The sequence below is a fragment of the Trichomycterus rosablanca genome, chromosome 5 (assembly GCF_030014385.1).
Source record: "Trichomycterus rosablanca isolate fTriRos1 chromosome 5, fTriRos1.hap1, whole genome shotgun sequence".
Classification (NCBI taxonomy): Eukaryota; Metazoa; Chordata; class Actinopteri; order Siluriformes; family Trichomycteridae; genus Trichomycterus; species Trichomycterus rosablanca.
In genome coordinates, this window is record NC_085992.1 from 39,688,153 (window position 1) to 39,716,107 (window position 27,955).

The 27,955-nt window shown below is 40.4% G+C and overlaps 1 protein-coding gene across 1 annotated transcript; it reads left to right on the forward strand.

The window, feature by feature from the left end:
* Window positions 1–11,325: 11,325 nt before the first annotated feature.
* Window positions 11,326–27,665, forward strand: zgc:123010 (uncharacterized protein LOC641500 homolog). Its single transcript, XM_062995182.1, has 15 exons — window positions 11,326–11,374; window positions 11,514–11,594; window positions 11,749–11,805; window positions 11,887–12,090; window positions 12,229–12,354; window positions 15,617–15,662; window positions 16,137–16,227; window positions 20,137–20,278; window positions 20,374–20,478; window positions 22,256–22,334; window positions 22,475–22,508; window positions 22,622–22,696; window positions 22,805–22,907; window positions 23,139–23,242; window positions 26,436–27,665. Exons 1-15 carry the CDS (start codon window positions 11,339–11,341, stop codon window positions 26,569–26,571), a joined length of 1,419 nt encoding a protein of 472 aa, XP_062851252.1. The 5' UTR covers window positions 11,326–11,338; the 3' UTR covers window positions 26,572–27,665.
* Window positions 27,666–27,955: the final 290 nt, after the last annotated feature.

Below are 27,955 nucleotides of genomic sequence, written 5' to 3' on the forward strand. Positions count from 1 at the left end.
CTCTGGTGAATTCCATGCCCAGGAGAGTTAAGGCAGTGATAATAATGGTGGTCACACAAAATATTGACACTTTAGGCACAATTTGGACATGTTCACTGTGGGGTGTACTCACTTATGTTGCCAGCTATTTAGACATTAATGGCTGTGTGTTGAGTTATTTTCAGAAGACAGTAAATCTACACTGCTATACAAGTTGTACACTGACTACTCTTAGTTATATCCAAGTTTCATGTCTATAGTGTTGTCCCATGAAAAGATATAATGAAATATTTGCAGAAATGTGAGGGGTGTACTCACTTTCGTGATACACTGTATATATATATATATACAACACGAAATAAATGCTTTTATTTTTGCTATTCTTTTTAATAGTTTTTATACTTAGATCACGACAGAAATGTGAAGTCCTAGATCCTAAAACTTGTAAAGTTTTCAGTTTCCTGATTGCATGTGAATCTGTCCTGTTTCTGTCTAATTTTAAGAAATTGTTCTATATTTGTTGTTCTCTCTCATAATTTAGCAAATTTTTAATGAACTGTCTTATGCTGCTCTCTTTGTTTTTATCTTAATTATTCTTGATGTTGATGTACTATTTTGATTTTGTACTATGATTTGTATGGTGTATGTATTTGTTTTGATTATTTGTCTTATGTAAAGCGTCTTTGAGTATCTTGAAAAGCGCTATATAAATAAAATGTATTATTATTATTATATATATATATATATATATATATATATATATATATGCATTTTAATTACTGTCTCAGCTTTTAGAATCATGTTTGTAGTGATAAGCATAATTTGATACTGATACAGACTACAAGCTTTTAAACATTTTGTGCATGGCACAGTTGCTCTGTGGATAGCACTGTCGGCACAGAGCAAGAAGGTTTGGATTTTTTCTGTGTGGTGTTTGCATGTTTGCCCTGTGTCCCACAGTCTAAAAACATGTAAGTTAGGTGAACTAGTGATAAAAAATGGCTGTGAAATGGTGAATTAAATTATAAAATGTACATTATTTTAAAGTATATGTGAAGCGTTACTGTGTGTTTTCATCAATACGTAAATTTAACATGTTGATGACTGAAATTACCATCTTACATTTACAAACCAGTTGGAGCAGCACAGTGGCTCAGTGGGTAGTCCTGTCGCCTCACAGCAAGAAGGTCCTGCTCCACCTAGGGATCGAACCCTAGGGATCTGTGTGGGGTTTTTATGTTCTCCTAGTGTCTGCGTGACAACCTGGCAAAGAAAGCTGCAGAAAAACAGATTACCTGGTGCTATGTCCCACCCACTGATGGATGCCCTTTACACAATCCGATCACTTTGCAAAAACACATGGCAAGAGGAATGGAATCGCAACACAGCCAACAAACTTTATGAAATCAGGCCACAACTTGACAGAACCCCTACCCATTATCCAATGAAAAGACACGACCAAACGGTGTTAACAAGATGCCGTATAGGACATTCAGCCTTGACACACAGACACCTTCTCTTGGGGGAAGATGCGCCAAGCTGCCAGTACTGTGGATCACAGTTATCAATAAACCATATTCTGGCAGAATGCCAAGCCATCGAAAATAGCAGAAAAACATATTACAAAGACACTAATATGAAAGATCTTTTCCAACACAATAATCCACAAAAAATACTTTCTTGAATGATCTAAAAATATAAAACCAAATATAGTACATCAATTTTGATTTAACTTAAACTTGGTTTTTGAACCCACATCTAATGCCATGTACATAGCCAAATTGAGCTGGAATGGCAATAAACAAAAACCAACAAACAAACAAACCTAGTGTCTGCGTGGGTTTCCTCCGAGAGCTCCGGTTTCCTTCCACATTCCAAAGATGTACAAGTGAGGTGAATCGGAGATACAAAATTGTCCATGACTGTGTTTCACATTAAAGACTTAAACTGATAAATCTTGTGTAACTAGTAACTACCTGTCCTGTCATGAATTAAACCAAAGAGTGTAAAACATGATGGTAAAATCGTAATAAATAAATAAATAAAATAGCAAGCAACAATATTGGGTACAGTCCAATATGGTTCTTCCAATAAGAATCTTGAGGCTACAGTGGGCACAGGTTCACCTAGACTAGATAGTTACATTTTTGTTTTTTAAATTGCCTGGTGTGATAAATATATATATATATTTTTTCTGCCAGTGGTAGTGTTTTAAACACCATCAGTCCATTTACCGAAAGTTAAGGCAGCTGCTGGTGATGTTATGGTGTGGGGAATGTTTACTTTGCACATATTGGGGCTTTTAATACCACTTTAGCATAGTTTGAATGCCACCGCCTATCTGGGTATTGTTGCTTATGACGTTCATCCTTGTATTGCCAAAATATACCTTTCTTACAGTGGTACCATAATAAAGATGGTACATAATAATGGCTTTACATTTACATTTTTAGCATTTAGCAGACGCGACTTACTCTTACTTGCTCAAGGGCCCAACAGTGACACCCTGGCAGTGGTGGGGCTTGAACCAGCAACCTTTTGATTATTAGTCCAGCACCTTAACCGCTAGGCGACAACTGCCCCTATGCATTATTTCACACTAGTCATTTCAAACAGAACAATGAGCATATTTTTTTTAATGGCCTTCACAGTCATCAAATCTGAATCCAGTAAAGCATTTTTGGAATGTGTATGGTGTGTGTGGTGTGCAGCTGAGATAGATGAGAATGTGTGGAGCTGCATCTGTATTACAAAGATGAATGCACCCTAAATGTAGTTTACAAGCATTTTATTCACCAGTGTTGCCAGGTTTGCCAGCAATACATGCTGTGTACATTTTTTGTCGTGTTTCCTCTGTGTTTACAGATTTGCATTTTTTTCGTACATTTCCTTAATTAAATCTGAAGTAAGCTGTTGACACCATTCTTGTTGCTTTCTTTTAGATTTGCTATATGCTTTCCTTTTTAGGAAGGTTGGTTGGTATGCTTAAATGAAATGAAGCCATTGAGTCACTAATTACTTAATAAGCACGTAAAAATTAATAAATAATGACTTCAAAACTACGCAATCTGTGGCAGCATGATTAAAGTATAGCAAGTAGCAAAATAGGTGTGATCTCACTATGTCCTCTGGGTAATCTTCCAACAAAAAAACAAAAAAAACCTCCCAAAAGACGTGGAGTGTAGGTGGATTTGGCTACCATTAACTGTGTAAGTATGAGGCTTAGTGTCACACTGGCACCCTGTCCAGGTTAATTTTCTGTTGGCAGCCTGCAGAACAATTACAGTACTAGTCAGGTAAATTCACTCAGTGAGTAGCACTGTCGCCTCACAGCAATAAGGTTCTGGGTTTAATTCCCAGGTGGAGTGGTCTGGATTCTTTCTGTGTGGAGTTTGCATGTTCTCCCTGTGTCTGTGTGGGTTTTCTCCGGGAGCTCCGGTTTCCTCCCACAGTCCAAAGACATGCAAGTGAGGTTAACTGGAGGTACAAAAAAATTGTCCATGACTGTGTTTCACAATATACTTGTGAACTGATGAATCTTGTGTAACGAGTAACTACCATTACTGTCATTAATGAAACCAAAATCCTAATAAATAAATAAATCAGGGACATTCAACATAAATTATATACAGCAACACCATTTATAGTGACAAAGTTCTACTACCAATAAAATAAGAGATTAAACTACACAGATTATGCTATACGGTTGATGGCATTGCTACTGCTCATTGCTATATTCTCGTGCACATGTCTTGAAGGCACATGACACCTTATAGGGGAACTTCTCAGACGGACATTGTCGTTTAGTATTGCAACATCCCAACCATGCTTCCCATGTGGAACTTTACCTCATATCTCACATTTGCACATACAGTGTATCACAAAAGTGAGTACACCCCTCACATTTCTGCAAATATTTTATTATATCTTTTCATGGGACAACACTATAGAAATAAAACTTGGATATAAGTTAGAGTAGTCAGTGTACAACTTGTATAGCAGTGTAGATTTACTGTCTTCTGAAAATAACTCAACACACAGCCATTAATGTCTAAATGGCTGGCAACATAAGTGAGTACACCCCACAGTGAACATGTCCAAATTGTGCCCAAAGTGTCAATATTTTGTGTGACCACCATTATTATCCAGCACTGCCTTAACCCTCCTGGGCATGGAATTCACCAGAGCTGCACAGGTTGCTACTGGAATCCTCTTCCACTCCTCCATGATGACATCACGGAGCTGGTGGATTTTAGACACCTTGAACTCCTCCACCTTCCACTTGAGGATGCGCCACAGGTGCTCAATTGGGTTTAGTCCATCACCTTTACCTTCAGCTTCCTCAGCAAGGCAGTTGTCATCTTGGAGGTTGGTGTTTGGGGTCGTTATCCTGTTGGAAAACTGCCATGAGGCCCAGTTTTCGAAGGGAGGGGATCATGCTCTGTTTCAGAATGTCACAGTACATGTTGGAATTCATGTTTCCCTTAATGAACCGCAGCTCCCCAGTGCCAGCAACACTCATGCAGCCCAAGACCATGATGCTACTACCACCATGCTTGACTGTAGGCAAGATACAGTTGTCTTGGTACTTCTCACCAGGGCGCCGCCACACATGCTGGACACCATCTGAGCCAAACAAGTTTATCTTGGTCTCGTCAGACCACAGGGCATTCCAGTAATCCATGTTCTTGGACTGCTTGTCTTCAGCAAACTGTTTGCTGGCTTTCTTGTGCGTCAGCTTCCTTCTGGGATGATGACCATGCAGACCGAGTTGATGCAGTGTGCGGTGTATGGTCTGAGCACTGACAGGCTGACCTCCCACGTCTTCAACCTCTGCAGCAATGCTGGCAGCACTCATGTGTCTATTTTTTAAAGCCAACCTCTGGATATGACACCGAACACGTGGACTCAACTTCTTTGGTCGACCCTGGCGAAGCCTGTTCAGAGTGGAACCTGTCCTGGAAAACCGCTGTATGACCTTGGCCACCATGCTGTAGCTCAGTTTCAGGGTGTTAGCAATCTTCTTATAGCCCAGGCCATCTTTGTGGAGAGCAACAATTCTATTTCTCACATCCTCAGAGAGTTCTTTGCCATGAGGTGCCATGTTGAATATCCAGTGGCCAGTATGAGAGAATTGTACCCAAAACACCAAATTTAACAGCCCTGCTCCCCATTTACACCTGGGACCTTGACACATGACACCAGGGAGGGACAACGACACATTTGGGCACAATTTGGACATGTTCACTGTGGGGTGTACTCACTTATGTTGCCAGCTATTTAGACATTAATGGCTGTGTGTTGAGTTATTTTCAGAAGACAGTAAATCTACACTGCTATACAAGCTGTACACTGACTACTCTAAGTTATATCCAAGTTTCATGTCTATAGTGTTGTCCCATGAAAAGATATAATGAGATATTTGCAGAAATGTGAGGGGAGTACTCACTTTTGTGATACACTGTACATATTTGTAGTAGGGCTGGGCGATATGACTAAAAAAACTAATATCTCGATATGCTTTTGAGAAGTGGCGATATACAATATAATGTAAACTTTAAGTACAGTGGCAGAGCACTTTTAGCTTATTTACTCATAGCGCTTTTCCACCAAAAGAACCATGGTTCTTGAACCGGTTCTGTTCAAGTTTCTTAGAACCTTGGTGTTTTGTAGAGAACCGACGCGCGTTTTTACCAGTTTTTGAGAACCAAGCATGCGTCATCAACGGTGGGCGTTGCTTAACAAAAGTTAAGAGTAGTAATATCATGGTGGAGCGTGTAGGTTATGTGCGAGCATTTGTGCTGTTGTTACAGATGTTCGTTTTTATGTAAAAAGCATCGATCAGCTATTGGTGATAAGAAGACGTAGACGTGTTTGTCGCAGTTGTTGTTTTCTTTAGTTCATTGACGTGAGAAGCTTTTTCACCGCGACTCGGTGCAAATAACCGATTTGCTCAGCGCTCGTCTTAAGCGGTGAAACATCACTAAAGTTCCACAACATGAACATCCATCTGTGTGAAATAGCCATCAAATCTACTCTAAAATACAACTTGTATCTGTGCTTAGCTGGATTTATGTCACGTGTGGTGTTCATGCAGCTCGGGGTCCTGAATCTTTCTGGGAGAGTCGAAAAAGCGTAACGTAAAAATTCAAGAGTAACGTGGCTGAATGTACTAAAAGTACGACATAGAAACACTACATTTCTCACCGTTATTACTGGTTATAAGTGCTCTGTACTGCCCAAATTCATCAGTCGTTGTTTTAGTACAAGAAGCCACGTTATGCTTTATTTTTCACGTTAAGCGTTTTTCGTTCTGTCTGGGTCACTTTTACCACGTCATATCACACAGTTCTTTAATGCCAAGTTCACACTACATGATATTTGGCCAGATTTCGCTCGGCGAGCAACGCCGGCTCGGGAGCAACTCGGCGTTCGCTTGGCGATCAAAACTCGGCACTCAGTCGCCATGTGTGAACTACTCAACAACTCCATCCGACCGGCTCGCCGAGCGCTCGGCGACCGGATTGAGATTTCTAGCATGTCAGATATCTGATCTCAGTTGCACGTCTGGCAATGAGTGCTGTGTCAAACAGCCAATGAGGACGCAAGATACGGTGTGAGGGGAAACGCAAGAGAGGAGTGTAAACAGGTGGGAGAGGGGGATAATATAGTTTATATCAGAATACACCGGCACACACACGTATTACGGTATTTCTGACTTGATCGTTCTCTACAAAACACCAACGGTGCATTGCAAAAATATTAATTAACCTCCAACTTCACTCAGATTCCACTCAGATTCATTTATTTTTCCTCCTTGATTTGACGCTGCACATCAGCGCACAAACACTTTGATCACTTGCTACTTGTTGACGTGCATTTTTGGACGTGGTATCATTAAACCCCTCGTCACTTCTCGCGTTTGTTTTCGTGACAAAACGATATTTGGGAGAGCAGAGAAGCTCGCCTGTGATTCCAGTTGGTGATGGATCGTGTAGTGTGAAACCCCCTATCGCCGATCAGTCGTGTAGTGTGAAATATACACCGACTGAAAGACTCCCGAGTGCAGGAGATTCAGTCGTGTAGTGTGAACTGTACAACGACCCGACAAATCAGAAAGTCGTGCAGTGTGAACTTGGCATAAGGCGCTTTGAAAATATCAGCAGCAAACTGGCTCAAAATTTTATCAGGTGAACTTTTAAAGATAAAAATGCAGCATTAAGCTCCATATGAAACAGCAGCACAGTGGTTTAGCAAAGCACCCAAACCTCTACACTTTTACACACCCACCGATCACGTCACGGTTCGCGCTGAAAAGCCAAGTATTCTGTGGTGCCAGATTGGCCCGCTAGTTCGCTGTCTGGAACCTCTTTTTTTCGGTGGAAACATGCAGAACCGGTTCAAAATCAAGTTCGCGAACCAGAACCGGAACCGTTCCGCGTCGGTGGAAAAGGGGTATCAGTGATTCAGTTTGCATGTGTGTCCGCTCATGCGCTAGAGAAAGCGTTATGTGGTATGTTTTAAATGTTGTCAAACGGTAACCTGTGTATCCTAGACATACTCGATATATCGAATATGGCCATTTTTAACATTGTGTAAAAAGTAATATCGAATATATCGATATTTGCGATATACCGCCTAGCCCTAATTTGTAGTGTACATAAAGTGTATTTTCACTACTGGACTGCACTGTATATATCTATTCTATGTTCTTTCTTCATATCAAGAACAGTACAGGTACACCAAATCTCATTGTACTTGTACAATGACAGTAAAGGTGTTCATATATTTGCCTGATTGTGTGGCCTTTAAATGTATCGTGTTTTATTTAAGCAACAGGAGTTGCTTAACAATAGTTGTCTTTTTTTCTCCACCTGTATCTTGGCAATGACTCCTGGTCTTTTCAGCTTTAATAAACAGTAGAATCCCCCCCGAGTGTAGCACCTAATTTTGTAGCTCTTTGTACTTTAGCTTATATACACCATATTGTACTTTTTGTACTTTCATTCTTTACTCTGGTAAACTGTTGTGGGTGTCTAACAGTGCTGAATGTAAATGCGGCTGAGTCATAGTCAAAATGTTATTTATTAAAACACACACCGATCAGCCATAACATTAAAACCACCTCCTTGTTTCTACACTCACTGTCCATTTTCTCAGCTCCACTTACCATATAGAAGCACTTTGTAGTTCTACAATTACTGACTGTAGTCCATCTGTTTCTCTGCATGCTTTGTTAGCCCCCTTTCATGCTGTTCTTCAATGGTCAGGACCCTCTTAGGACCACCACAGAGTAGGTATTATTTAGGTGGTGGGTCATTCTCAGCACTGCAGTCACACTGACATGGTGGTGGTGTGTTAGTGTGTGTTGTGCTGGTATGAGTGGATCAGACACAGCAGCGGTGATGGAGTTTTTAAACACCTCACTGTCACTGCTGGACTGAGAATAGTCCACCAACCAAAAAAAATCCAGCCAACAGCACCCTGTGGGCAGCATCCTGTGACCACTGTGAAAGTCTAGAAGATGACCAACTCAAACAGCCGCAATAGATGAGCGATCGTCTCTGACTTTACATCTACAAGGTGGAGCAACTAGGTAGGAGTGTCTAATAGAGTGGACAGTGAGTGGACACGGTATTTAAAAACTCCAGCAGCTTTGCTGTGTCTGATCCACTCATACCAGCACAACACACACTAACACACCACCACCATGTCAGTGTCACTGCAGTGCTGAGAATGATCCACCACCCAAATAATACCTGCTCTGTGGTGGTCATGTGGTGGTACTGATCATTGAAGAACAGTGTGAATGCAGGCTATAAATAGTATGTAGAGAAACAGATGGACTACAGTCAGTACTTGTGGATCTTCAAAGTGCTTCTATATGGTAAGTGGAGCTGATAAAAATGAACAGTGAGTGTAGAAACAAGGAGGTGGTTTTAATGTTGTGGCTGATCAGTTTACTTCTTTTTTTAATCCTGCTGATATCACATGCTTCTCCCGAGTGTGACCAGACTACAGCTCGAAGGAGTTTTGTTTTTGAACTCGTGGTTAAACTGTTTGTACTAGCTGACGAGAAAGTGACTGTAATCATTATATAATGGCATTTGTGTTCAGCAGTGTTGAAATATTTTTTTTTGTATTGTTGTTATACACTGATCAGCCAGAACATTAAAACCACCTCCTTGTTTCTACACTCACTGTCCATTTTATCAGCTCCACTTACCGTATAGAAGCACTTTGTAGTTCTACAATTACTGACTGTAGTCCATCTGTTTCTCTACATACTTTTTACCCTGCTTTCACCCTGTTCTTCAATGGTCAGGGCCACTACAGAGCAGGTATTATTTAGGTGGTGGGTCATTCTCAGCACTGCAGTGACACTGACATGGTGGTGGTGTGTTAGTGTGTGTTGTGCTGGTATGAGTGGATCAGACACAGCAAAGCTGCTGGAGTTTTTAAATACCGTGTCCACTCACTGTCCACTCTATTAGACACTCCTACCTAGTTGGTCCACCTTGTAGATGTAAAGTCAGAAATGATCACTCATCTATTGCTGCTGTTTGAGTTTGTTTTGTTTGAGTTTATCAGTGGTCACAGGATGCTGCCCACAGGGAGCTGTTGGCTGGATATGTTTTTGGTTGGTGGACTATTCTCAGTCCAGCAGTGACAGTTAGATGTTTAAAAACTCCATCAGCGCTGCTGTGTCTGATCCACTCATACCAGCACAACACACACTAACACACCACCACCATGTCAGTGTCACTGCAGTGCTGAGAATGACCCACCACCTAAATAATACCTGCTCTGTAGTGGTCCTGGGAGAGTCCTGACCATTGAAGAACAGCATGAAAGGGGCTAACAAAGCATGCAGAGATGCATGCGGTGTATCTGCTTTATATAGTACACTTATAACTTAAAAAATGAGATGTGTCTAGATTGTCAAGTTTTTATTAAAGTTGTGTGTGTGTGTGTGTGTGTGTGTGTGTGTGTGTGTGTGTGTGTGTGTGTGTGTGTGTGTGTGTGTGTGTGTGTGTGTGTGTGTGTGTGTGTGCGCGCGCGCGCGTGCGTGCGTGCCTGCATGTCTGCACTTGTGAGTGAATCCGGGAACTAGTAAAATAAAAGTGGAACGTTAGATCAGTTACAAATGTGACTTGAGGAACATCTGGTAAACGCACTGAATAAACAATGCATGAAAATAAGCCTTTAGAACACTGAATATGTTTACAACTTTTTGGAGTATTTTATTGGCAAGATTCTGTTTTATTTCACAAATCTGTGATTCATTCTTTGTTCTCGATGAGAACACATCAGTTTTCGATGGTTTGTTTCATATTGTTATTGATAGGTGTGTGTGGAGGGATCTTTAGTGACAGTTGAAATACAGTGGTACCTTGAAACTTAATTGGTACTGGGACTGGCGTCGAGTTTTAAAAGCACTGGGTGTCAAGCTATTTTTTTTCCATAAGGATGTATGGTAAGCCTGTTAATGCGTTCCATGGTCCCGTGGAACTGCACATATTTTCGGCTAATGTAAAATAATGGGGTTGTTTTTGACACTTATACTCTGAAAATAACACAAATATTATATAAAAACACTGAATACAATATAAAAATACAATGAAACCTGCACTTTAGCTTACTTCTTTATTGTTTCCTTATGCTTCTTAATTGTGGAGATGCTTGATCTTGGAATACCATATTCCTTAGCATTTTCTGATCGCACTTACATGAGGCTTGACAACTACTTTTTGCACTGGCTGTGCTGTTATTTCCTATGGTGTGGGGAGGCGCACAAATGGACATATTGTACTAAAACATGAGCGAGGAATTTCATTATTGGAGAGAACTTATGAGCAGTAATAAATAAAAGAAGTTTAGTGTTTCTATGTAATCCTTTAATACACACACAGTCATTAAATTATTATTGTTTTTTAAACGATAAGCCTTTTAGACTCTCTCGGAAAAGCTGATTCTTACAATTTCTCAGAACCCCGAGCTATAACACAAGTTTAAAAGTAAAACGGGAGAAAAATCCAGCTAAACACAGATATACAGTATGTGGATGCTTTCAGAGTGAATTTTATTTCACACAAATGCAGATTTGTCTCATATTCGCACTTTGTTGGCGTTTTACCGCATTGCTCAAGCCGAGCGGTGAACAAAGTGGCAGTCCCACACGCATCGAGTTTAAGGGTACAAATTTCTTGACAAAGGGCTTTAAGTTTCGAGTTTAGAGGATGTCGAGTTACAAGGTACCATTGTACCACTGATTAAGGTCATATTCCTAAGATCATCAGGACATAACGTTTTCTTTTGCAACTTCTCTGCAGGGTTCAATGACCAGCCACCAGAGGAGATGGAAACCAGTGCCACATCAGCGACACTCTCCCAGGTATGGTAAATGCCTAATTATTTTATTTTATTATAATTTTTTTTCCATGCACAGTATCTTTTCCCCCCTGCAGATTAAAGAATTACGACTGTTGCTTTGAGCTCAAGTTAACTTAAGTCTTTGTGTTTGGGTGGTTTAGAATGGGCTGAATAGTGAAGATGGTCTCAGTGAGGAGGAGAAAGCCAAGAGAAGAGCTGAGAGACGAAAAGCTAGGAGGAAGGTAAGCTTAATGAGATAAATAATAAAACAGGAATATGTTAAATATATTTTGGTGTCATCACAACGAGTGAAGCTGTATTATAACGTGTAATGTTTTCTATTTGCAATAAATTTATCAGAACTGGTGCGAACTTTTGCTTTCGTTTTGTTTTCAGCGACGACGAGAGCGGAAGAAACTACAGACGGTTACAACAGATGAGCTCACTGTGCAGGTACGCTGTGTTTTTTTTATTCAGTGAGCTTGCTCGGCTACCTCCAGGGAATGATTGTAATGTTTTCTCCTGTTCGCTCAGGAAGAGCATGAAGAGGTTGACTCTGAGGAGGACAGTGGTTCTGAGGGTGAGGAGCAGCTAGTAACGCAGGAGCTGGAAAAGCAGGTGGAGGTGAAGGAAAACATGCTTAAGAAAGAATGTCCTCCGTGTAAGGGCAGTGCCACACCACCGCTGGCCTCGGGGAACAAACGAAACCGGCAGCCATCAGCCCGGGCTTGTGAGGAGGTGCTGTAAATTTTGCACATTAAAACTGCAGTCAGATCAGCTCTATTTAGCTTTCCAAAGCCAGAGTGTTGTGTATGGACTTGAATTACAAACTAAACAAGCTTTTATGAAACATGTGTTTCATTTTCTCTTCTCCAGGAACCAGAATGGGATGTTAGCAGTGCCTTCGTTGCCAATGCTGTTAGTCACTTTAGGCCTAAAGCCAAGAGCAAATCAGGATGTAAATCCAAAGAGAACAAAGAAAATGAGGCCAGAGGAAGGGAGGTGAGTCGAATTCTGATGTAATAATCATACAGTAGATATAAACAGTTTTTGTTTTAGAAAATAAACAAAAAACCTAATGTGGTTGTATAAGTGTAACACTCTCTTATACCTGGGAATGTGGCTGTTATCAAAATGAACCAAACTCATGTTTAATAGTAGTCAGTGACACTTGCCATCAAATAAATAGACTCTGATTAACCCCATATAAAGTTCAGCTGTTCTTGTAGGATTTTGCTGACACTTAGTCACATCTTACAGCGAAAGCTGTGGTCTGCAAAGAGCTTACAAAGTATCAGAGTGCTCTCTGTTCAAAGGTATCATTCAAAAGAAGGGTGCAAAACATTTCCAAGGCATTACATATACCATGGAACTTTGTGAAAACGTCATCAAGAGGTTAAATATGGAAACGGTGACATTTCCAGTAACTGGACACTTTTTCAAAATTGATGAAAAGACAATACAAAAATTTGCAGTAATTTCTGTAAACTACTGGTTGTGTACATGTGACAACAATCTCCCATGTTCTTCAAATGTCTGGGCTGTGGGGTAGGGTGGAAAAACATCCAAGCCTGGCTACATTTCGCAAAAACCTACAGTAGTGTTAAAAAAAATAAAACAGCAGTCCAACATCATTAACCTGATAAATCACTGTTTTTGGTAGAAGTGATAGCTTTACACAGCAAATAGTTTACTTGTAAGTGTAGTAGAGTAAAGAATCAGATTTATTGGCCAAGTATGTGGATACACACAAGGAATTTGGTTCCGGCTGATGGTATCTCTCTAGTATAAATACAGTATACAAGCAATGTACAAGTTGCAGACAATGCACAAGAACATTAAACACAAAAATATACAAACTGTAAGACCATATACAGGCAATATATAGTGTGCATATTTGTATGTACAGTATTCAGTGACCTATGTATGTATGTACATACAGTATAAGCAGAGGTACACAATATATGGTAACATACCAATGGCAATATACAGTGATATACAGATAATGTAAGCTAATTGTTGGGTTGAAAAAAAACAACCCAACAATTAGGACATGCATGCCACTCATTTTAGTAATTGAATCATTGATTGAATGGGGTGTGTTCAAAATAATAGCAGCAAGGAGTTCAATTGTTGAAGTCATTAATTCTGTGCAGAACAGGTGTCAATTTTGGCCATTATTTAAGGTAGGATGGTGGCAGATGTTGCACATGTTGGTCATAGCGCATTTCCTTCTGAAACACTGGGTAAAATGGGTCGTTCCAGACATTGTTCTAAAGAAGAACGTACTTTGATTAAAAAGTTTATTGGAGAGGAAAAAACATATAGAGAAGTGCAGCAAATTATTGGCTGCTCAGCTAAAATGATCTCAAAGGCTTTGAAGTGGCAACAAAAACCTCAAAAGACATGAAAGGAAGCAGGGTACTACTGTTCGAATGGATGGAAAAAATAGCCAAAATGGCAAATACTCAGCCAATGATCACCTCTAGAAAGATCAAAGAAGATCTGAAGTTACCAGTGAGTTCTGCTACAATTAGAAGATGATTAAGTGAAGCCAAGTTACCAGCAAGAACTCCCCGCAAAGTCCTGTTGAAAAAAAGACATGCCCTAAATAGGTTAAAATTTGCCAGAGAAATGGCACAACATTCTGTGGACTGATGAAAGCAAAATTGTTCTTTTTGGGTCTAGTGGCCGCAGACAGTATGTCACACGACCCCCGAGCACTGAATTCAACCACAGTATACTGTGAAGACAGTAAAGCACGGTGGTACAAAAATCATGATATGGGGATGTTTCTCATACCAAGGTGTTGGGCCTATATATCGCATACGAGGGATCATGGATCAGTTTAAATATATCAAAATACTTGAGATCATGTTGCCCTATGCTGAAGAAGAAATCAACACCACAATGACCCAAAACACACCAGTAATGAACAACATCTTGGTTACAGACAAACATGATTAAGGTAATGCAGTGGCCAGCCCAATCCCCTGACCTCAATCCCATAGAGAACTTGTGGGGTGACATAAAAAATGTGGTTTTTGAGGCAAAACCCAAAAATGCAGAACAACTGTGGAATGTAGTCCAATCATCATGGACTGGAATACCTGTTCAGAGGTGCCAGAAGTTGGTCGACTCCATGCAACACAGATCTCGGAAACAATTATTGTTATGCCACTACATATTAGTTCAGTAATTCAAAATAAAGTATTTTTGAGTTTTTAAAGTAAATGCTGGCACTGCTATTTTTTGAACAGCCTAATATTCCTTTTTCTTTACTTTCTGCAAAGGATTAACCTAAACTGGATACATTTCATTACTGTTTTGATTTGGAATTGAATGTGTAGTATTTCCAGTGCATTTGCATTTATGGAAATAAAAGTTATTGTAATGGATTAGTGATTTGGGCGGCACGGTGGCTTAGTGGGTAGCACTGTCGCCTCACAGCAAGAAGGTCCTGGGTTCGATCCCCGGGTGGGGCGGTCCAGGTCCTTTCTGTGCGGAGTTTGCATGTTCTCCCCGTGTCCGTGTGGGTTTCCTCCGGGTATCCCGTTTTCTTCCCACAGTCCAAAAACATGCCACCAGGCTAATTGGAAACACTGAATTGTCCTATAGCTACCTAAGAGGAGAGCTAACCCTTAACTACCTGTCCTGTCATTAATGTAACCAAGTGTGTGAAACATGACGATAAAATCCTAATTAATAAATAATTACTGCATTTTTGAAAATGTTCCATCTTGTCTGGAAATGGGACTTGTATAGATTAATGTATATGTATATATGTATATATAATATGCAATCTCTAACCACTACTAATAAAACCTGCCTTATATTATGAGTTTGGTGCCACCAAATTAATCTACAAGGCACTCTCAAACAGAATTTCAGCAAAGACGGTAGATAACAACCCTAAATCAAACCAGCAGAAAGGGTGAATGAAAAGTCCACATTAAGAAAATAGGATTCTAGTTAGTCTACTTTAATTAGAGATAAACTGCACCGCTCAGTTAAATTATTGAGATGTAGTAAACATAAAAAATTTATTTGATGGCTATGGGGATTATTTATGAAAATAGATATGTGTTTATAAGTGGCTGAAGCTGAGAATGCCTGCCAGGAGCTGACATAAAATTGTTGGCATTACAATCTCAGTGTAGCTGTACTGCAATGTAAAGCCTTAGATTTATTAATCAGCTCATTAATCTTGTGTTTAATCACAATTTACTGCTTTTACAATAACACATTTTAAATTTTGTTTTAGGTTAGTGCATCTGATGCTCTGAGTAAAAGAAGTGCCTCACTGACAGGTAGGTTACACCTATACATGCACACATTTACTCAAATGAATCCAAACAATGTCTTGCTAAATGATCTGGGTAGACAATTGTATTTAGACAATCTTACTTTTACTGATCCAGGTTCCTATAAACAAGACTTAATTGAAGACCATAATTATTGTATTTCTCTATAGCAATTAAAAAACACTGTCCAGTTTGTTAGGCCCACTTACCTTATATATACATTCATTGACCATTTTATGTGCAGCACTTACCAACCAGCTGCCTTTTGTGGATACACAATTACTGAACCTAGCTCATCTTTGTACACTTGGTCACTTACCTCAAACCTTTTCTATTAATAGAATAGAACCCTCTCTGACCAGTCATAATTTGAGTGGTAGACCGAGTGGTTCTCCGCACTGCAATGATACCAACATAGTAATGATATGGTAACGTACCTTTGAGTATTTATGGGATTTTTTTTTTCTTTTCTCACCACAGAAAAGGGGATCAGGCTGGTACAGGATGGGCAGTACAATCAAGCTATAAATATGTTTACAGAAGCTATCAAATATGACCCAAAAGACTACAGGTATGGTCTACTACAATTTCCCACACATTCTGTAGGTAATGTTCAGACTAGGCACCTTTAAAATGAGGGATAAAAATATGAGAAGAATACATAACCTTGCTTCATGTATACACTTATTGTAGCAACCTTGTATGTACTAAGTTCTGCCTAAAATGTTCTGACTTGCTGGCTAACATTGCTAGCTAAAGTTTCTTTTCAGAATGACTAACTGTCAAGGGCTGTGCGAAATGATTAAAAAAAACCCCTCATATCTCGATATGCTTTTGAGAAGTGGCGATATACGATACGCTACAATATAATGTAAACTTAAGTACAATGGCAGGCCGCTGCCCGTATTTTAGCTTATATTGTTTAAAAACACAAAATACTGTAGTTCTGATGAATTCTGACTAATTACAGTGTTTATATTTTGTATTATTACAGGCTGTATTTGTATTAACATGGACAATATTTATATCAAACAAACCAGCAGAATCTCAGTCACATTTATGCTGTCCAATTTACTTCAAATTAATGAGCATCAAAAAAATCCCCAAAAAGTTCAATATTTGATCATGCTTTGCTATCATTATAAAATGAAAGGGCACGTTAAACAGCAGAACCGTGACCCAGATCAACCACACAGCAGCATAAAATCAAAACCGCTGCTTACCTGAGCTTCTCTTCTTCAAATTGAGAACATATATCCTATATCCGTGTGTTGTTTTATTAGGGATATAATACCATTTTTTTTTTTCTTGGAGGCCTTCTTGTATGTTTTCAGAATATTTCCAGAATATAAAAATCCATATTTAACTAATGAAAACCATTTTATATAATATATTCTCTCTGCTTTCGTGGTAAAACTGGTAATTCAGTCACTAAGCTGTCACTTATACAACAACCAATGAAGAGAGATTAAAATTTCGCCCAAAATCTGAATTCGGAAACTTTGATTGGTTTATACATCTGAATCTTCAACAAATGAACTGAAACGGAGTGAGCAAAACGAATGAATCTTTACCACAGATAAGAGCACAGCTCCCTGATTTGATTCCAATGAATAATTCGTTTAAAAAGAGTCGTTTCTGACTCGCTGACTCAGTGATTCAGTTTCCCTGTGTGTGCGTGCATGCGCCCACCCGTTCATACGCTCATTTTGCGCTCTGTTTTAAATGTTCTCGAATGGTAATCTGTGTATTCTTTGCATACTCGAATATTGCTTATTTGGTTGAAATAACTTTGATTTCTCATGTTGTGAAGTTACTGATCACTTATTCATAATGGCCTTTATTGTGGATATTTTATATTAGTCTCATTAGCTGCCTCCTGATTGGTTGTGTTGTAAAAGGAAAAAAGCTTATCAATCAGCTCTATTTAAAAACTTTAAGTAAAATAGCCTTTAAGGAAAAGGTGCCCTGTCTCAACATACCATCACATGTTTCATTTGACTCGTTTGTCATGTACATTTGCTATCACATTTATTTATAGGTTTATTAACAACATAGGGCAGTTGTAGCCTAGTGGTTAAGGTACTGGACTAGTAATCAAAAGGTTGCTGGTTCAAGCCCCACTACTGTCAGGTTGTTACTGTTGGGCCCTTAAGCAAGGCCCTTAACCCTCAATTGCTTAGACAGTGTACTGTCACAGTACTGTAAGTCGCTTTGGATAAAAGTGGCTAAATGCCATGAATGTAAATGTAACAACATTCACAAACGTTGTGCTTTTTGCAATAAACCAAACAAGAACAACTAAAATAGCTCAACATAACTAATCTAACTAGTGCTTTCTCCAAATTCGACATAAAATGTCTTTTGCCGTTATGACCAGCTGCAAACATGATGCATAGCCAGAGACCAGTTCATGGGCCATGGCCTCCAGTTTACTAAGTTTCCTGTTTGTGCTGCAACCAAGTCAAGTGACTATGGTGGCCACTCTATAATCTTCCAGGACTTTTTCTGAAATCAAGCCTTGGTGGATTTTGAGGTATGCCTAGGATCATTGTCCTGTTGAAAGGTCCAGTGTCGTCTGAGCTTCAGCTTTCTCACAAAAGGCACGACATCCTAGAATACCCTGATACTTGATTGAATCCATCTTGCCCTCCACATGCTTCAGATTTGTTGTGGGAATTCAAAATAACCCTTAAAGATTGACACAGACACCCGGGGTAATAATAAGAGCAAAATAATCAATTTATTACTCAACTGAGGACTGATCTCATAATGCAATCACACACATGCCTTTACAGAAGAGAAAGGTGAATACCGTCTGCCCTATTGCAGTATTTATACCCCGCTTTACTGCCCCTTCAGGCTAACTCTTCTCGGCGACCCAGCTCAAGGACGACTTTTCACACCAAACTTGTTTATTATTCTACAAGAATAGTCAGCTTGTTAGGAACATGGCATACTTCCATAAGAATGCATAAGTATCAAAACTGTGTGTGCAGGGGTGCCCATGCCAAGGTCAACATATCTCTGGACCTCAGAAACCTTTCAGAAGTCTCTTCTACCTCTGCTAATTGAACTAAGAAAGCAGAAACTTATGAGTTTAATGCAAATAACTAATAAAATATAAAATTTCCAGTCACAGGTCTCCAGTACCAGAGGAAGCAAAGCAGCCCTTAAGCATCACTGAGCTACCACCATGCTTCACTGTAGGCGGGGTGTTCTTTTTAGCGTATGCTTCCTTCTTTAGGCATAGTATTGATCCATAGGTCCAAAAAGTTCCAACTTTTTTTCATTGTTTCACAAAACAGAATCCCAAAACGTCTGTGGCTTATTTACATGGTTATGAGCATATTGGAGTCTTTCCTTTTGCTTTTGGATGAGTAGAGGTGTATGTCTTGGAGTTCGGGCATGGAGCCCTTCAGTGATTAGTATTGGCCCTAAAGTGCAAACTGTAACCTTGGTGCCTGTGACCACCAACCTGCCTCCTAAGGAATCAGGTGGCAGCGGGTGATAGCTTTCTCTTTCTGCCATGTCCAGGTAGTGTAGCCACTGGTCCTTTAATTGCAAACTATGTTTTCAACTGTATTTCTAGGACCATGCAGTAGATTTGCTATTATTTTGTATTATTTCCCTGTTTTTGCAACACAGTTATGTATTATCTTAACATTTGGACCACTCTCTTGACTTACCCTTATTTTTTATTTTTTTAATGCATTTTGTCCCCTTTTCTCCCTTTTAATACGTCCAGTTGCCCAATTGCGCCATGCTTCCTCTCCACCAATGCCGATCCCTGCTCTGATCGAGGAGAACGAAGCTAACCCACGTCCCCTCCGACACGTGGGCAGCATGCCGTATGCATCTTATCAACTGACGAGTGCAGTGCAGTTCTGCACTGTGTCGGGAGAGACAGACCCTGACCACTCTTTTCTCATCTCTGTGCGCCATCAATCAGCCAGCAGAGGTTGTAATTGCATTAGTTATGAGAGAGAGACTCCTATCCATCTTAATCCCACCCATATCTGAACAACAGGCCAATCGTTGTTCATGTGGCCGCTCAGCCTATCCGGCAGGCAGAGCTGAGATTCGATACGATGTATTTGAGATCCCAGCTCTGGTTCCAGCGTGTGTTTTTACCGCTGCGCCACCTGAGCGGTCGGTTGTATTTCTAACTTCCAGTCATACATCAGTCACAGAACCCAGCCAGTCCATTGTTTTATCTCGAGCGCATCTGATACAATTAATGAAGCCTTTGATTAGTTGCTGTAGACTACAGTAGTCATTAAAAGTGGCATTTCGTGTTGAATTTGGAGAAACCACTTGTTATATTTGTTGTGTTGAGCTACTTAAATTGTTCTTGGTTTTTGAATTGTGCTAATAAACCTATGGGGTTCAATCATTTTGACCAATTTGATTGGATAATTTTGATTGCAACTGTTTCAGTATTTATTTTTCAGTGTATTTCTTTTATGTGGGATGACAGGTTTTTTGGGAATCGCTCATACTGTTACTACTGTCTGGATCACTACTCGTTAGCGCTTAATGATGCCGAAAAATCTATTCAGATGGCCCCAGAGTGGCCTAAAGGCTACTACCGCAAGGGAAGCGCCCTCATGGGCCTCAAGGTAAGTTCTACTGTAAGAGATTCTCACAGACATGGCTAGTTCTGAGTTTGTGGTAGTTTTAAATACTCAATAATTAAAAAATGTGTATTTGTTAGCGGTACAGCGAGGCAGAGAAAGCGATGGAGCAGGTGCTAAAACTAGATAAGGGCTGTGAAGAAGCAGTTGACGACCTCTACTCTTGCAAAGTGCTTCAGCTCATGGTATGTCACTTAATGTTTGGTAAAGCTTTTCTTAAATCCTAGCAGCTTTCAGTAAAATGTATGCACAGGGGTAATACTGTGGTCTCCTCCGTTGCTGCCCCTCTCTGTAAATGGGAGAGAAAACAAAAGCTGTGGACCACTGCATCGAGCAAATAAGAACAAGTTGAACAAGGCTTTAGCTTTTGAAATCACTGGGTAGCCTAGTGGGTAGAGCTGTGGGTTACAAACTAGATGATTGTGGGTTCAAATCCCTGCTCTGTCATGCATCCACTGTTGGGCCCTTGAACAAGGCTCTTAACACTGTCAGCTGCAGGGGCACCAGACAAAGGCTGCATCTGCACTGAGACCCCCAGCTTCTTTGCTATATGTGAGTAAATAATTTCATTTTACTGCACATACACCGACTAGGCATAACATTATGACCACTGACAGGTGAAGTGAATAACACTGATTATCTCTTCATCACGGCACCTGTTAGTGGGTGGGATATATTAGGCAGCAAGTGAACATTTTATCCTTAAAGTTGATGTGTTAGAATCAGGAAAAAATGGGCAAGCGTAAGGATTTGAGTGAGTTTGACAAGGGCCAAATTGTGATGGCTAGACGACCGGGTCAGAGCATCTCCAAAACTGCAGCTCTTGTATAGTAAGTTCAATTAAGTGGTAGCCTAGTGGGTAGGGCTTTGGGCTATCAACTGAGAGGTTGAGAGTTCGAATCCCAGCTTTGCCATGCAGCCACTGATGGGCCCTTGAGCAAGGCCTTTAACCCTCTCTGCTCCAGGGTTGCCATACAATGGCTGACCCTGCGCTCTGACCCAGCTTCCAAACAAGCTGGGATATGCAAAGAAAGAATTTTGTTCTACTGTACACCTGTATATGTACACCGATCAGGCATAACATTAAAACCACCTCCTTGTTTCTACACTCACTTTCCATTTTATCAGCTCCACTTACCATAGGGAAGCACTTTGTAGTTGTACAACTACTGAATGTAGTCCATCTGTTTCTCTACATACTTTTCTTAGCTTGCTTTTACCCTGTTCTTTAATGGTCAGGACCCCCACAGGACCACCACAGAGTGGGTATTACCTGGGTGGTGGATCATTCTCAGCGCTGCAGTGACACTGACATGGTGGTGGTGTGTTAGTGTGTGTTGTGCTGGTATGAGTGGATCAGACACAGCAATGCTGCTGGAGTTTTTAAACACCTCACTTTCACTGCTGGACTGAGAATAGTCCACCAACCAAAAATATCCAGCCAACAGCACCCCATGGGCAGCGTCCTGTGACCACTGATGAGGGTCTAGAAGATGAGCAACTCAAACAGCAGCAATAGATGAGCGATCGTCTCTGACTTTACATCTACAAAGAGGACCAACTAGGTAGGAGTGTCTAATAGAGTGGACAGTGAGTGGACACGGTATTTAAAAACTCCAGCAGCACTGCTGTGTCTGATTCACTCATACCAGCACAACACACACTAACACACCACCACCATGTCATTGTCACTGCAGTGCTGAGAATCACCATTGAAGAACAGGGTAAAAGCAGGGTAAAAAGGTATGTAGAGAAATAGATGGATTATAGTCAGTAATTGTAGAACTACAAAGTGCTTCTGTATAGTAAGTGGAGCTGATAAAATGGACAGTATGTGTAGAAACCAGGAGATGATTTTAAAGTTATGGCTCATTGGTGTATGTATGACAGATAAAGGCATTTTATCCTATTCTATATAAAGTAAAAAATTAATGGTTGAAATAAACGTGTCTCTGTTCACAGGATCTTGGGTATGAAGAGGAACAAAGTGTGCTGCTGCTTGAGAAGTACAGTACAGTTCAGGCAGTTCTCACAGCTCGAGGTATAAAAGTACAAAGTGCATTTTTTTAATACTTTAGGGCAAGTTTGCAGTCTGTGTGGATCACAGGGAGGCAAACGTAAAAATGGTGGAAAAGTGCATGTGTAATCAAATACGTAATTTTTAAACCATTCTTTTTACAGCTGCAAACCATGACTTTACACTCCTACAGCCAGGGTGAGTTCAATCAGAGCTGCTTACATTTCCTTTGCTTTGTCGCATTGCATGCATATTGCATGTGTCTCCTGGGTTTGCTCATTATCTCTCTGTCTCGTTCTCCATCTCAGAAGTCCGTGCCCTTCTCTCTGGGTGGGGAACGTAACCACAGAACTGACAGAAAAGCACCTGTGGGACCTTTTCAAAAAGTAAGACTGTAGCCCCAAGACTATTTAGACCATGCAATGTTACACATTTATTTTCCATCTTTCTGTTGTGTGCATGTGTTGACTCACGTCTACCTCTTTTATTTCCAGCTATGGAGAGATTGAAAGCATCAGAGTGCTACACGAGCGATTCTGTGCTTTTGTAAACTTTAAGAACGCCAGCATGGCCTCAAGAGCTATGGAAAAGCTCAATGTGAGTCTTCTTGTCTGTAGTATCCACAAGCAAAAGTCAATAATGTCCTATTAATACACCAAAATTATTAACTATATGCAATTTAGTTGTAGTGATTTAATTGTATAGCCATAATAACTATATGCAGTTTATTTTAGTAAAGCTGTTATGAACTTAATCATTAAAGAATTTGCATTTTGCATTAAAACAATATTTTAAGGGTTATTTAAAGCAGACTTTTATGTTTAACAGGGTTATTTAATAGAAAACACACGGTTAGTGGTCCGGTATCCTGACAGACGTGTGCAGAAACCATTTCCAGTTCCTGCTGCATCACAGACTGGAGGAGCTGCTGGGTAAGAAGTTTTGCATTAATGTAACTATGATTTGTCTAATGTGGGGAGCAACTTTGTACAGGTTTTGGGTTTATGTTGCAGGTCTATTTAGCATTTAACACAAGAATTATGTTAGCATGCACACTAATATGACTACTATTTTATAGTCATATAAACATCAATTAAGAAATCTGATCAAGCAAGCCAAATTTAGCCAAGAAGTAGAGTGCATTCATTTATTGTTTGTTTTACTATTGATTTATCCTATTCAGGGTAGTGGTGGGTACAATTAATCGGGCAAAAGGTAGGAAACACCCCGAAAAGGGTGCCAGTCCATCACAGAGCACACACACACACGGGTAATTTTAGTATCTCCAATTATCCTGAATTCATGGACTGTGGGAGGATACCGAAACTCCCGGAGGAAACCCACACAGACATGGGGAGAACATGCAAACACCACACAGAAATGACCCGGACCTCTCTACCTGGGAATCGAACCAAGGACCTTTTTGCTATAAGGTGACAGCGTTATCCATAAAGCAATGTCAAATTAGTTACATTTACAACATTTAGCAGATGTGTTCCTTTGCTCACAGTTGTGGCTGGATACAGTCCAAGCAATTGAGGCATCTTGGCAGTGGAGGGGCTTGAACCTGTATCCTTTTGATCACTTGTCCATTACCTTAACCACGCCTATTTACTATTTAAACATTAGGACTGGTTAAGTGTGTTTGATGGGGTTGAGGCAAGGTTCTCTGCAGGCCAGTCACATTCTTTTACATGGAACTCAACCAACCATGCCTTGGTGAACCTTGCTTTGTGCACTGGGGCACAGTCATGCTGGAACAGGGAAGGGCTTTCCCTAAACTGTTCCTACAAAGTTGGAAGTGTACAATTGTCCAAAATGTCTTGGTGTACTGAAGCATTAAGATTTCCCTTCACTGAAACTAAAGGGCCCAGGCCAAACCCTGAAAACAACCCCATCGTCCCTCCTCCACCAAAGTTTACAGCTGGCATTTGCCAAACCCAGACTCGTCCATCAGAATGAAACACAGAAAAGCGGAATTCATCCTCTTACAGCACATGTTTACACTGCTCCGTAGTCCAGTAGCACCGTGCTTTAGACCACTCCATTCCACGTTTGGCTTTGTGCTTGGTGATGTAAGACTTGCATGCAGCTGTTCAGCCATGGAAACCCATGCCATGAAGCCCCTGGCACACAGTTTTTATGCTAATGTTGATGTTCGGCACTTATTCTGCAGTTATTGAGTCAGCAGTGCTCTGGTGACTTTAATGCACTACGCACCTCAGCACTCGGCGACCCCACTCTGTAACTTTACATGGTCTGCCACTTCATGGCTGAGTTGCTATGGTTCCTAAACGCTTCAGCTGTGACCTGTGTAAATTAAAGGTGGATTGTGGAATATCTAGGAGGGAAGATGTAGGCTGGAATTCAGTCACAAATGTTTGTAAGGGCAGACTGCATGGCTAGATGCTTCATTTTATACACCTGTGATGATGAGACTAGATAAAACACATGAATTCATTTATTAAGAGGTGTGTCCCAATGCTTTTGTTCATATAGTGTAATAAAAATACAGAAGATTGCTGTCACATGTAGTACACAACCAGTATTTACCAGAAATTCCTGCAGCTCCTTTAATGTTGCTGTAGGCCTCTTGGCAGCCTCCCAGATAAGTTTTGTCTTGTTTCCACATGTTGATGACGTCTTCACTGTGTTCCATGGTAAATGTAATGCCCTGGAAATTTATTATACCCTTTTCCTGTCTGATACCTTGCAACAATGAGGTCCCTTTGATGCTTTGTAAGCTTTTGTGGACCCTGGCCTTTGCAGGATGCAACTAAGTGGACCAACTTTATTGTATTTTGTAAATATAAACACATTTTGAATGTAATGCCTTCCACACAATCAAAAAGTTGGTACGGAGGCATGTTTAGAAGGAGAAGAAGATATACTTTATTTGTCATATATACATATACATTGAACCGCCAATCTTCCGGTTGATAGCCCAAAGCTCTACCCACTAGGCTACCACTGTCCCTGTTTACCACTGTATTACATAATCTTTCCTATTAATTACACGTTGTAATCATTTGGGAACTGTGGATACTGGGGATTGCTGCAGTTTTTCCAAATGGAAGGTCTTCATGCTGTTCAGCAGACTGTGGTCACCATTGTTTAACAAATCCTTTTTTAAACCATCCTCACAGTGCACTTTGCTGAAATACAACAGACACTGGAATACACTGGCTGGCATACATGTACAATTTGGATATACACTGATCAGCCATAACATTAAAACCACCTCCTTGTTTCTACAATCACTGTCTATTTTATCAGCTCCACTTACTGTATAGAAGCATTTTGTAGTTCTACAATTACTGACTGTAGTCCATATACATACCTACATACCTTTTTAGCCTGCTTTCACCCTGTTCTTCAATGGTCAGGACAACCACAGAGCAGATATTATTTGGGTGGTGGATCATTCTCAGCACTGCAGTGACAATGACATGGTGGTGGTGTGTTAGTGTGTGTTGTGCTGGTATGAGTGGATCAGACACAGCAGCACTGCTGGAGTTTTTAAATACTGTGTCCACTCACTGTCCACTCTATTAGACACTCCTACCTAGTTGGTCCACCTTGTAGATGTAAAGTCAGAGACGATCGCTCATCTATTGCTGCTGTTTGAGTTGGTCATCTTCTAGACCTTCATTAGTGGTCACAGGATGCTGCCCACGGGCTCTGTTGGCTGGATATTTTTGGTTGGTGGACTATTCTCAGTCCAGCAGTGACAGTGAGGTGTTTAAAAACTCCATCAGCATTGCTGTGTCTGATCCACTCATACCAGCACAACACACACTAACACACCACCACCATGTCAGTGTCACTGCAGTGCTGAGAATGATCCACCACCCAAATAATACTTACTCTGTGGTGGTCCTTTGGGGGTCCTGACCATTGAAGAACAGCATGAAAGGTGGCTAACAAAGCATGCAGAGAAACAGATGGACTACAGTTAATAATTGTAGAACTACAGTGCTTCTATATGATAAAATGGACATTGAGTGTAGAAACAAGGAGGTGGTTTTAATGTAATGTCAGTGTATATATTATGTTCTTCTATTTACTTATAAAGTTTGTGTAAATTTACTCGTGTGTGTGTGTTTTGGGATGTGTCTTCTCCAGGGCGAGGCGTAGAGGTCCTATTAATGGAGACGAATGCTATTTCTGGAGGACTACTGGCTGTCACTTTGGAGACAAGTGTCACTTTAAACACATTCCTGAGCAGAAGGGCAAAGACAGAAAGCCCTGGCAGCCCTGATTCAGTGCATTCTTCCACCTCTTTTCACTATCAGCTCTGTTTCTAAATATATTTCTCCCTTGGAATGGGAGGAAATGAACTCATTCATAGCTGCTGGGACTGTGAGTTCAGAGATTAGTTTTGGTTATGTGTAGGTTTTTTTAACTGGGACCAGAGTCTGTATTGTCTTACTATGGCAGTCTTGGCGCAGATCAGCAATGACTGCAGTGCCTTGGTGTGATTTCCACCAGACCTATTGTGCATCATTGTGCCAGATTGTCTTGTTTACAAAAAAGTGAAGAGGACATGACTTGTGGGAGGAGCAAGCTTGGTGGTGACCAGTCTCATGTTTGACTAGGGTTTTGAAGACAGACTTGGCTCCTAATATTGTCTCAATGATTTTAACTACTATGCCAATGCCACTGTGCCAAAAAACCTGTGCCCATCCTGAAGAGATGCAATTTAGGCTGGTAATGTGTATAGGCATTGTTTGCCTGTGTTCTTTAAAGCCTTATCAAAAGAATCTTGCACAAAATGAGTAGAAAAATTAGATAACAATATAAAAACTTAAAATATCTTTTTAAAAGGTGGTTGTGATCGCCCAGGTGGCGCAGCGGGATATTCCACTAGCACACCAGCGCCAAGTTTCCGAACCCCTCGATTCTGTTGCAACCGGATGGCTGGGCGCCATCTGGCGGGCAAAATTGGCAGTGCCTGCAGCAGATATTAATTGGCCATCATATCAGCAGTGTGGGGACCAGACTATGTGTGGGTGGGATCTTCCTCCGCTGTGTAAAGGACCCTGATTGGCGGAAGAGACGCCTGTGCAGAATGCATGGGTGAGAAGAGGAGGGCTGTACACATGTCGGAACAGGCGTGTACAGCGACGTGCTCTCCTCGGATGCAATCATGTATCCCTCAGCAGCGGAAGACATTGAATGCGCTAAATCGGGAGGAAAATAGGGAGAAAATGCATAAAATAAATCAATAAAAGTTGGTTGTGAATTGCAGTGGTTTTAAGTACACTCTTGCCACTCATGTAGTGCGTCTACCTAACATCCAGAGAAGTATAACTTGAGTAAAATAATGTCCTTAAAATCTGTTTTGCCAGACATCCAGTAAGTCTTATAAAAAAATTAAAAACCTTGTTACTAATAAGTCCTTATTTTTGATTTCATTCAGGTCCAATTTCTATTTAGGTCTGCTACTGGTCTCTGACCAGACCAATCTAATGAAATGTTTTCTAAAGTTTGCTTTAAATGAACTTTGGTGTAAAGCAGACATAAAAACAACATTGGTTAAACAGGTAGTGTTCCTATTTTACATTTTACAATAGTGTGAAGAAAGCACTTAAACACAACCACAACTAGTACAAACACAAATACTAAAACATTATTTTTCTATG

What these genes read in the sequence shown, in the direction of transcription:
- zgc:123010 (XM_062995182.1), top strand. Translation starts at nt 11,339, where the DNA reads ATGGAAACCAGTGCCACATCAGCGACACTCTCCCAG. An exon ending in AAGAAGTGCCTCACTGACAG is followed by an intron (nt 15,663 to 16,136) that starts GTAGGTTACACC and finishes TTCTCACCACAG; the next exon opens with AAAAGGGGATCAGGCTGGTA. An exon ending in TTTACACTCCTACAGCCAGG is followed by an intron (nt 22,509 to 22,621) that starts GTGAGTTCAATC and finishes CCATCTCAGAAG; the next exon opens with TCCGTGCCCTTCTCTCTGGG.